The sequence below is a fragment of the Alligator mississippiensis genome, chromosome 4, assembly GCF_030867095.1.
Source record: "Alligator mississippiensis isolate rAllMis1 chromosome 4, rAllMis1, whole genome shotgun sequence".
NCBI classification, from domain to species: Eukaryota; Metazoa; Chordata; order Crocodylia; family Alligatoridae; genus Alligator; species Alligator mississippiensis.
In genome coordinates, this window is record NC_081827.1 from 6,221,704 (window position 1) to 6,233,927 (window position 12,224).

Genomic DNA, 12,224 nt, shown 5'->3' on the forward strand with positions numbered 1-12,224 from the left:
AAAAAGGATGTTGTAGAATTGGAAAAGGTCCAGGGAAGGGCCACCAAGATCATTAGGGGTATGGAGCCAGGAAAGACTAAAAAGGCTAGGGCTTTCCAATTTAGAAAGGAAGAGACTGAAAGGGGTTATGATAGAAATCTATAAAATCATGAAGTGTGTGGACAAAGTGACCAGGGAACTGTTATTTGCCATGTCCCAGAATACTACAACTTTGCAGCAACCACTGAAATTAGCAGAAGGCAGGTTTTAAAATTAATAAGTATTTTTTTTTAAACACAGCATTTAGTTAACCTGTGGAACTCAATGCCACAAGAGGTTGTAGAGGCAGATGGTATAGCCAGGTTCAAGAAAGGACTAGACTAATCTCTGGCCCGTAGGCCAGATCTGGCCCATGAGACCACATCATCCAGCCCATGGAGCATCTCAAAAGGACCAGAAATTTGGGGGTAGAGGAGCAGTGACAGGATAAACTGCTGCTCCCCTGCTGCCAAATTTCTGGACCTATGGCCTGGATGACACAGGCTGGTGTGCTAGATTGGGCCAGTGCATATTGGGGCCAGAGCATGGGGTCACCCTGTAACTGGATCACACCTGCAGCCTGATCCCCTTCCCCACCATGCTGAATCTGGCCTGCAAATGAGTCCTGTACCACTCATCCAGCCTGCAGGGCAGGAAGCCTGAGCACCGCTGGACTAGACAAGTTCATGGAAGATAGATCCATTAATAGCTATTAAACAGAACAGTCAGGGAAGGTCTAGCATCTCTAAATGAATGAAGGTTTAGGGAAGGAATGACGGGGATAGACCACTTGTCTAGGTGCACCCAGTTTCTATGCTCTCCATAAGCATCCACTACTGCCACCGTCAGAGAGAAGATGCTGGGCTAGATGGATCGCTGGTCTGACTCAGCATGGCACTTGCGTCCTTGCAGACAAGGCAGGCAGCCATTTCAGTTCATGCAAATGGTACCAGTCATGTGTTCAATCCTATTCATTTCAGAAGTAAAGGTAACACTGAAATCAAATTAAAAAGGTGATTACTAATTTGTGCAGCAACAGCCTGCCCTGTCTCATTAATACTTCTCACACTTACTCAGAACCTGCTCAGCTTCTGCTCATTAAGGCTCCTTACATTGTTACTCAAGAGCACCTTGACAGATGGAGACCAGGGGGTGACAACCTTTGGCCCTGGGGGATGGAAGGGGAGTGAAGCCAGTGACCCAGCTCCCTGCAGTGAGGGTAGGAGCAGCAGGGAGGGCACAGCTGTGCCCCCACCCCCCTGTGCCACCCATAGACCTAGGCAGACTAGATGGCTTCAGAGTTGCTAACAACAGAGCACCACAAATATTTGGGATAGATTTAGACTACAAGGATTAAGCACCGACCCTGAATGTTGGACAATGTTCTAAACGCTGAATTATCCTACTATTTGGGGCTTAGGCTGAAACAACACTATTGAGATTTTCAAAGGAATTTTAAGGGTCTTAGAAGCTTCTTCCCACTGAAAGTCTACAGGAACTGGGATTTTATCCCCTCCCCCCACCCAAGATGCATCCTGAACCACACAACCAGGATTTTAACAAAAGGATCCAAGAGAATGGATGGATTGATTTAAATGAATAAGCAAGAGTAAAATAAAGTTATATCAAGGTTTTCTATTTAATTCTCATTTATTGGTAGCCCTTCAGACATCTTAATAAATACATGTGGAAGATTTTGCTAACTAGAAGGATACCCTGCAGCTATGCATACCAAATATAGCAATTATATTACATAACTGTGGTATTTGAATATTTACATTATGTTAGTAACTACTGGATGGGTTGGGTTTTTGGGTTTTTTTTTAATTAAACGATCATAACCCTTTCCCCCCCAGTATATGAGTTGTGTCCAACTCCATCCAAATCTACACTGGAATCCAACTTACATTAAAAAAAGAGCCTTAATTTTATTTAATAAGATTCTTAATGTGTGCTGGACACATTAAAAAAGTTTAGATAAGCAGAACTGCATTTCAAATAGCTTATTAAAATAAAAGGAGTATTATCCAGAGATGGTCCTCTTGGCACCCTTGGCACTTGACTTGTAAAGAAGTTTTTCCTTATGTCTAGCCTGAAGCGATCTTCAATCAGCTTGTGTCCATTATTTCTTGTCCTCCCCTGGGGGGGCCTTGGTGAACAGATGTTCCCCCAGGCCCTGATGTACACCCCTGATATATTTAAAGGCTACCACCAAGTCCCCTCCGAGTCTTCTCTTCTCCAGGCTGAACAGATCCATGTCTTTCAGCTTCCCCTCGTATGACCTGGTCTCTAGGCCTCTAACCATACATGTGGCCCTCCTTTGGACTCTCTCAAGCTTCTCCACATCCTTCCTGAAGTGCGGGACCCAGAACCGGATGCAGTACTCCAGCTGCAGTCTCACCAAGACCAAGTAGAGCAGGAGGATGACATCCTTAGCCGTGTTCGAGATGCCTCAGTGGATGCATGCCAGTGTTCGATTTGATCTGCCAGCTACGGCATTGCACTGGTAGTTTGTGTTCGTTCTACTGACAATCATGACACCCAGGTCTCGTTCAGTTGTGGAGTCGACTGGAAGGAGAGTGAATGTTCCTTTTTCAGCTGAATTTGGTTCATCAACTTTGAAGGAACGAGTCATTGCAGTAAACTCACTGAATGAGTTGAAATAAAAGGATGTTCTCTCTGCACTTTCATAGAAAGCTGCTGTTGTCAATAGCTGGTTTACTACTGCAAACTCTGGTTGCAATGGCTTAACCAGCAAAGTTCAGCAGTCTATTTTTCAAACCCCAAAAACGTATTATTTATGCCTATTTAATTTAAATATAAGTTAATTTAAACCTGTAATTAGATTATAAAATTCCTTATATTTTCACATTTTTATTTTAAACATAATTTTCAAAGTCTGGTTTTAGTTCTATTTTTTTTAACCTTACAAGTTTTAAGCACCCTGGCTAGATGCCAATCCACCTAACTCTTTTTATTCCTTTGAAAAAGTAGCCATATTGATGAGGAACTCCCTTGTGTGGTTGCAGCCCTACACTGATTTAACAAGCCCTTTGCATACGCTAATTAAGGGCTCTTTTCTATGCCAAACCCCCTTCCTGTTCATACTTTTTATTCTACGACTACAGACTAACAATTAAATTCAAACAGCTTTATTTTAAAAACACAGAAATTAACATATCCATTAGTGATATTTGATTAATTAGTCCCTCAGTTAACTTGTTGCCATGCTCTTATTAGTTGGTGACCTGAATCCCTACCAGTGTCCCATTCATTTGCGCACAAACCACTTTGGCTAATTCATCGTCTGTTAAAGTGTGACCAGTATATTTGGAAATGACGTGCATGCTAAATCATAAAAGGAATGTACTCCTGATAATCAGATTGTTAGGGGCTGGAAGGGACCTTGCAAGGTCATTGGGTCTAGGCCCCTGCACTAGGCAGGACCTTTTTAAGCTAATTTTCTCCAGAGCGCCTGCAAAAACCAACTGATGTTCACAAAATATTGGACTTTTATTTTTTAGCTTTTTCTGCCTCAATAAGACAGACATTCCATTTTGCAGAATTATCTAATTTGGTGATGAGTGCTGTAAGTGTGCAAAGCAAAACTGTGCGACCCAATGCACTATAATCATGTAATTCTTATACAGTAGGCACTCTGAATTTTTAAAATAAAAAAATGCACACTAAGTGATTCTTCCACTCTATTCAGCACTAGTGAGGCCTCACCTGGAGTACTGTGTCCAGTTTTGGGCCCCACACTTCAAGAAGGTTGTGGACAGTTTGGAAAGAATTCAGTGCAGAGCAGATCCAGGCTGACCTTGACAGGCTCAGGAAATGGGAGGACGAGAACCTGATGGTGTTTAACACTGAAAACTGCAAGGTTCTCCACCTTGGGAGGAAAAACCCGCGGCATCTCTATAGGATCGGCAGCGCTACGCTGCCCAGCACTACAGATGAAAGGGACTTGGGGGTCAGGATTGACCACAAGATGAACATGAGCCTTCAGTGTGATGCTGTGGCTAGTAAAGAGAGCAAAACGCTGGCTTGCATCCATAGATGCTTCTCAAACAAATCCCAGAACGTTGTTCTCCTGTTGTACTCAGCCTTGGTGAGGCCACAGCTGGAGCAATGTGCCCAGTTTTGGGCTCCACAATTCAAAAACAATGTGGAGAAGTTTGAGAGACTCCAGAGAAGAGCCACGCGCATGATCAGAGGTCAGGCAAACAGACCGTACGGTGACAGGCTGAGAGCAATGGGACTCTTTAGCCTGGAAAAGCGCAGGCTCAGGGGTGATCTGGTAGCCACCTATAAGTTTATCAGGGGTGTTCACCAGGATCTGGGGGAACGATTGTTCACCAGAGCACCTCGAGGGATGACAAGGTTGAACGGTTATAAACTCCTGCAAAACCGTTTCAAGCTGGACATAAGGAAGAATTTCTTCATTGTCTGAACCCCCAAGGTCTGGAACAGCCTGCCGCCAGAGGTGGTTCAAGCGCCTACATTGAACGCCTTCAAGAGAAATTTGGATGTTTATCTTGCTGGGATCCTATGACCCCTGCTGACTTCCTGCCCCTCGGGCAGGGGGCTGGGCTCGATGATCTTCCGAGGTCCCTTCCAGCCCTAAAGTCTATGAAATCTATGAAATAAAAATGATCAGAGACGTGGGGGACAAGACTCATGAGGAAAGGCTGAAAGAGCTAGGGCAGGGGGAGGCAGCCCCCAGCACAGGTGCTAAAGTATGGCACGCCAGGGCATTTTGCTTGGCGCACACACCTCAATATGGATGGTAGGGAAGAGACCAGGGCTGCACCACAACAAGGATCAGGCCCCTCGCATGCCAACAGCTCAAGCTGTAGCAGGGGAAATTTAGATTGGACGTTAGGAGGAACTTCCAGTGCTTGATCGCCCTCCGAGTCAGGAACAGGCTGTCTAGAGGAGCTGTGCAATCTGTATGCTTGGCAACTTCCAAAAGCGGGTTAGACACTTGGATGGTGTATTCGGAGATGATCCTGCCTTCAGCAGAAGGGCTGGACTAGACAACCTCGTGTGGTCCCTTCTAGCCCTATGTTCCTATGATCCCTATTTATCTGTATAAGCATACATTTCTCAGACAGTGAACCAGAATCTGGACAATTCACACTCAGAATTTAAAATATATTTTCTTTCCGGTTATAAATGTTTAAAAAAAAAATAAATAAAAAAAAAATCACTCTACCGTGTTTTGCTATGACATGCAAAATGTACTGCATACGAAGCTGAAAATGGCTGATTACTGATAGTCATGTGCAACTGGTCATTATAGATTTCCTTGGAGTGACAGATTAACCAGATTCTACTGTTGTTCCTGTTATACATTCTCTCCTGTTTCCAGCAGTTTAGGCTTTCCAGAGTCCCACATGCAAGTCTGCTAAAAGTCACAGGAAACCCAGAGCTTATTTTGCCTGACTAATTCTGTGAATCTGTTCTAAACAGCAACACATATTCTGTCCAACGGGCCCACTCAGGTCTATTTGCTGAGCTGTTAATCATGAAAACTTTTTTATATATCTAAAAACAAATTAATGTAGGATGCGATGTGTGGGGCTCACTGAATGAATACTTTCCCTTGAAACAGCAGAATAGACATTTGGCTGGCTTGATGGCACGGAAGTGATGCATTATGGGTTTTTAGATTAAGTTACAAAAATAAGCTTTTTAAACAGAACTTGCAAGAACAGCCTAATATACCACACCTTTCTGGTCTGAGGATTATTATTTTTCCCCCTTTTTCTAAGTATATAAGCATCATAGCTATAGACCAAATCCCAGACTCTGAAGGAAGCCAAGATTTTATTTTTCAACTGGCTAGACTTATGAAATAAGCACTGTTTGGCTAGGCCCCGTTTTCCCTGCCCAATATAGTTTCATACAGGACGCAGACATCTGACAACAGAGCCAGCTGTATCATTCTTGTGTGGCACTAATGCAGAAACAGACTCTAGGAAAAATGCTGGTTCATACTGCTCAGCAAAGGAGACGTTAGCAGCGTTACAGAAAGGCAGTCACGAGGACGCTGTTTTCTCATTCTTTCTAGCTAGACAAAGCCACGTGTAATCCTTCCTGAGAAACTCAGCTCACATGGCAGAAGATAGATTATGAAAGGTATTAAACTGTAAATACCAGGAATCTTATTTAGCCTATCGAAGAAGCTCCGAAAAGCAGGAGCATTTTTCTAAATGCAATGATTTGAGGAACACTCTTCTTCAATAAGCTTTTTGGATTGCTTATTTAAGAACAACTAAATAGCATTAGTATAATCATTAAATAAATTTCAGGAGCTCAATTTAAAGATCCAGAAGCCTCTCGTGAACGATTATTCTGCATGCATCTGCATTAAAATAGGAACTTTGCTCTGTAGGTATCGGCCTGTTTTCTGCTGCTTATTGAGAACCTGAGGTCCTAGAAAACGATTCTGACTCCAGGGAAGGAATGTGCGCCAGGACAAAGATCAAAGACCCTGTTTTCATGCAAATGTCTCTCGTAACAAAAACAAGCAAGGAAAAGAAAAAAAAAGTATATAGCCAGTACTGGCTCCAGACACAAGCTGTGCACAGGCTTTCAGTCATCAGGTCTTTAATCAATAACAGGGATCACCCAAATCGTCTATGGAGCTTACTCATAATCACCTCTGAATGCATGTAGGCCAAGGTAGGTTTGGAACAGGGGAAGGAACAGCTTGGGAGAGAGGGCGCCCATGTGGACTAGAACTAGACATGGGCTTCTTCTTCACTGTGAACATCTGCCAACGTGGCCTGGTATGCAAAGAGGTGCAATGTGGGATTGGCAAGAAGCCCTTTATGGAGAGACAAGTATTCCAGACAACTCCAGCACACAAAATTAGTTATACAGCAAAGCCCAGTTCTGCCACTTAAGCTGTATACATACCAGAAGCCCTTTGATGGCATAGCACGGGGTGGGCAATTACTTGGGCCGGAGGACCACTTAGAGAGTTTTGGTGAGCTGTCATGGGCCAGGTCAGCACCCTCCCCCCCACCACAAAAGCTCAGGCTCCCTAAGTGGATCTGCCTTGCACACAGGTAGGGAGCGGCATCCAGGAGCAGGATGGGTGGGTGGCGGGGCCAAGGCTGGGATCGGGATCTTAGGGCCGGGGCCTGGGGCAATGCCGTGATCCACTCCCCACACACCCCTGTGACAAGAGCCAGTTCTACGGGCAGTGTGGGGAGCAGATCGCAGTTCTGCCCCAGGCCCCGGCACCACGGTCCAAAGGGCTCCATGGAGATGGGTTGGGGCTGTGGGCAGGCGAGGAGCGGCATCCAGGAGCAGAACGGGTAGGTGGGGCCAGGGCCTGGATCTTGGGGCTTTCACAGTGTGGGCCTAGGGCAGAGCCACAATCCAATCCCTGTACGCCCCAGGCCATGAAACCAATGCCCGCTGCAGGGGCATGCAGGCAGTGGGTCATGACTCCGTTCTGGGCCTTGGCCCCACGCTGTCACCACCCAGTGATCCTGGCCCCATCTGCCTGTCCCACTGCCGAACACTGCTCCCTGCCTGCCTGTGGCCTCATCCCATCTGCCTGGCTGCATACATCTCAACTCTCTCCATGGAGACCCCAGGATTGTAAGGTGGGGACAGCACTGGGGCAAGGGCCTTGGCAGCTGGGCTGGGCCCAGTGGTGGCAGTGGCAGCTGCCACCAAGGCTGGAGGGAAGCGAGTCTGGCCACAGAGGCACTCCAGCCCCGCTGCATGCCTAGGAGTGGCGGGACTGGCTGCACGTCATGACTCCTATGCCTGGCATGGGCAGGGTCAAGGGACCCACCACGGACTGGACAAAATCCCTTGGCAGGGCCAGATTTGGCCCACAGGTTGTATTTTATCCACCCTGGTATAGCATCACGTAGCTATACCTTTCCTAGTATAGACCTGTGCCTATATTCTGCGGCAACAGGGCCTAGGAAATCAGTGCACTGTGACTACTCCACTGTTCAGCTCTGCAGCTATGCCAATCTCCTCAGTTATCCATGCTCTCCTTTATTTCTCCCTCATAATCATGAAGATTCAGCTACCATGGAGCCTCCCTCTATAGGCCCCTCTTTATAGCAGACAGCCCTATAGAGGAGTCCCAGTTTGAAACATCTCCTTGGGTCCACCAGTCCAGAGCCACCTCTATGTAGAGAGGCTGGAATTCACCAGCTGCTCAGGATGAAGGTGAAGCCACATGGGCTGAATGCCATTCAGCCCCTTTTCTGTCGAAGAGGAAGTACTTAAGATGGACAGGGGAACTCCTGGAGTTTCACAGATAACAAAGCAAGTCATTCAACAGGGGGTTTCCTTGCTTTAGGCAGTTGATAGTAGTGGGAGATGAAATCAAGCAAGAGTATTTAAGTCTATTATAGAGTTAATACATTTGCATGCAAAGAAGTAAATAAAAGCAGACTACAAGGCCAATAAAGAGAGAAAGAACTTGAAAACACTTAATTGGTGGTATTGGAGCAGTTCCTCTGTAACCCCCAGATGAAAGCTTAGAATGAAAAAAACCCTGAAGAGTATTTTTCTCTTTAAGTTGCCCTACCTCACTGGCCTATTATTTGAATAGCCCCATAAACATACCTGATGCTTTAGGGCACCTACACATAAGCAGCAAGGGTGCTAATGTGCTCTAATTATAGTGCGTTGTGGAGCAGTCTCAATTAATCAAGACTGCTGGAGAGTGGTAATTACCATGTTCTGACAGACTCCAGTGTCTGGTGCATCAGTGTGCTCATGCTTAAAAATGGTGGTAGGGGCAATTTAACTAAAATGAATTAAAAATGACCCTGCTGCCATTTTTAAGCATGAGGACACTGATACATGAGATGCTCTGGGTGCTTTAACTAGAGCGGAAAGTGCCTCCCCCCGGAGCACGTATATAAACACCCTTAATGCCCATAACCTGAAAAGTAACCAGCAATAGGATCTGGAACCAACTTCCAAGAGAAGTGGTGCTGGCTCCTACTCTGGGGGGTCCTTAAAAGGAGGTTGGATGAACACCTTGCTGGGGTCGTTTGACCCCGGTTCTCTTTCCTGCCACGGCAGGGGGTCGGACTTGATGATCTGCTCAGGTCCCTTCTGACCCTACCAACTATAAAACTATAACAAAAAGGTGGTAAAATACACTGAGGGGGTGTGAGAAGAGAAGACAAGGGTTACAAAAATAAGGATCTACCGTATTTCATAGTGAATAGTTCGACATGGTGTATAGGTCAACCCTGGTTTTCTACTGCAAAAAGTTAAGATTTTCATAGGCACAGTGTATAAGTCAGGACCGGGCTCAGTGTTTAGCTCGTACGGCCCCCTCCCCTACAAGTGGCGCTGCCTGGGCCACGGCAGCTGAGCATCAAGCCCAGCCCAATCCACTGCAAGTGGCGCTGCTGAGTGCCAAGCCCAGCCTTGTCCCCTGCAAGTGTCAGGCTCAGTGCTCAGCAGCGTCGCTCACAGCAGGCAAGGCCAGGCTCAGCACTTGGCTGGCACGGCTCCATCCCCTGTGAGCCCGGCAGCGCTTGCAGGGAATGGGGCTACGCCAGCTGAGTGCCAAGCCTGGCCCTATCTCCTGCAAGTGGCTGTCTCCAGCCGAGTGCTGAACCTGGTCCTGTCCACTGTGAGCAGTGCCAGGCTTGGCGCTTGGCTGGCGTGGCCCCACCCCTGTGAGCAGCCTTGGGCTTGTAGGGCATGGGGCCACAACCTGAGCACTGAGCCTGGCCCCGTCTGCTGTGAGTGGTACTTCCAAGAGCTGAGCCCAGCGCCGTTTGCCGGGGACGGGGCTGGGCTCAGTGCTTGCCTGGCGTGGCCTCACCCCCTGTGAGTGGTGCCAGACTTGGCGCTCAACTGGTGCAGCCCCTGCAGAGCTGTTCACAGGAGATGAGGCCACACCAGCTGAGTGTTAAGCCCAGCCCCATCCCCTGTGAGTGGCGCCAGGCTCGTCCCATCCCCTGCAAGCGGTGCTGCCTGGGCCATTGCCAGCCAAGCGCCGAGCCTGACGCCGCTTGCAGGGGACGGTGATACAGTGTGTAAGTCGAGGTTGAATTTTAAGAGTGAAAAATTGGGCTTCAACCCTCAACTTGTATACCATGAAAAACAGTAGTTAGTTTCTGGGAAGTTACAGATTTAGTGCATTACAAAGTGTTACTTCTGTAGCATCCTAGTCGTAATGCCGGTCGCCATATTGCTGGCTCAGTTGCACTTAACTGGCTCAGTCATCAAGTGTTGGCAAAAAGACAATGGCAGCATTATCTTGGCATGCAGAATGCCACAAGCCATAACATGCAATTTTCATATTCTGGTAAAGACTGATGAAGGGCACTATGTACAACTCAACAGCCCCTCAAGACTCAGGATGGTTCAGTAAGGAAGCATTTGTACTTGTCTAATCGGGCAGAGAGGAACATGTTGCTTTTCTTCCTCCTCTAGGAAGAGGGAACATTATCTGCTTGCACATTATTTCTGATTTTGTTAACATGCCGCACACTTTACTCACCAGCGTGAAGTCCCAGTGAGATCCAGGAGTTAAAAATGTGAAAGAGCTGCCTCGCCTCAGAGGATACCTGCAAGCACAAGATGTAAAAGGAAATAAATTATGGGTTGATCGGACCACTAACAAGCAGAGCAGTTGCAACTTAATGCCTCCACCAGCCTTTATATAGTTTTAAAAGCCTGCGGTGTAGCTAAAAATCACATTAGCGCTGTCAAATCTCAGCAAGTGACACAGACCTGCTCTAAGAACTTGCGACTTCTTTGATAGAGCAACACATTTCCAGGAGTTTTTCAACAAGTTCAGCAAACTCATGGAAATTTGGTTCAATGAACCAAAGGACACAGGCTGCTGCGTTTTCTGAGTTGAGGGAAAGTTATGAAAGATGCCCAAATAACCAAGCCGCCTGACCGATCAAAATGCTGCAGCTTCATATTCATACTGCAATCACCAAGAGCCTGCTAAGACCTTGTATTTCAGACTAATGCGCCAGGACCCCTAAAAGAATACGGGGAATCTTGAACCTCAGGCCCCGGGTTCAATGATTGGAGCGCTTGTCCACACACCACTTCCTGGGGCAAGGGGATCACCTTTTGAACCTTACCCTAATTTGCCTAATTGTTCTTAGGATTCCTGTAATTCTTGGAAGCCCCTTCGCAAAGGGATCTCACCAGACGAGATGGTTTAGAAAGAACGAAGAACAAAGACGGTCCTCACACATTAAGTAAGAGATAGCAGGTAATAGTTATAGACGGGGGAATTACAAGCAAGCCACTAAACAACATTGGCCAGCGCAATATGAACCCTAAATAAGTCGAACTTTGAACTGATCAGCTGTATTAAATTATAAAGATTACCGAATTATATTAGTCCAGATCAGTGGTTCTCAATGTCATTAAACCTGGGGCACCCCTTGGAAAATCCCATCTCTCTGTTTTAACTCTTCTTCTTTTTTTTTTTTTTTTTTACTAAGGACAAAGAAAAAAGAAAGCAATTCTTCTGTTGCAAAGATCTCAAAAAGATTACAGCAGGTCAGGATTTTTGTAAGACTAATGGAATCCTATTTGAAAACTCTGGGTTTATTTTGTGAATCAAGGTTGCACACCTAACAATGCCAACATTGCATGGCACCCCACAGCACCCTTGAATGGATCTCAAGGCACCCCAGCGTGCTGTGGCATCTTGGTTGAGAATTTTTAGTCTAGATAATGACTCACCCAACATCAATGCTGAGACAGAGCGAGGAAAAAAATACGATTGCTGGGGTCAGTGATGCCAAAATTTATACAAGGTACAAATCCTCCACACCTTTGGAAAAAATGAGGCCATATGTTTTGCATTCATTTGCAACTAGGGGCTGAGCTTTAGTCTTTCACCAAGAAAGCAAAGCTGCCAAAAAGCAATGCATACAATATGTGGGTAATCTGCACTCTCGTACAATGTTAAATGAATGGTGCTCGTTACACTACCTCTAGTAGTAGCAAATTTCACAGTCTGGTAGACGCAAGGTATGTTTTCAGCAATATTTTTGGTTTGTTATAGGTGTGGTATTGAGGCATTTTGCCCAAAGTATGATTTCTAAATCTCAACCAGTGAGTTGCTTCAGAGATGGCCAGCTGTATCTGCCAACAGGGAAGAATTTACCTGGCTCTTTTCTTTGTGGGCATACAACACCCTCTCTCTTGGCTGCACCTTCCTT

General features: G+C 46.2%; 1 protein-coding gene across 1 annotated transcript in view; it reads right to left on the minus strand.

Annotated features, from left to right (window-relative positions):
- The window catches only part of NET1 (neuroepithelial cell transforming 1), an 81,215-nt gene that overhangs the window by 24,695 nt on the left and 44,296 nt on the right, over nt 1–12,224 (minus strand). Inside the window, exon 2 of the mRNA XM_059725727.1 lies at nt 10,532–10,598. Within this exon, the coding sequence (XP_059581710.1) occupies nt 10,532–10,598 (67 nt within the window). The remainder of the gene's footprint in view (nt 1–10,531; nt 10,599–12,224) is intronic.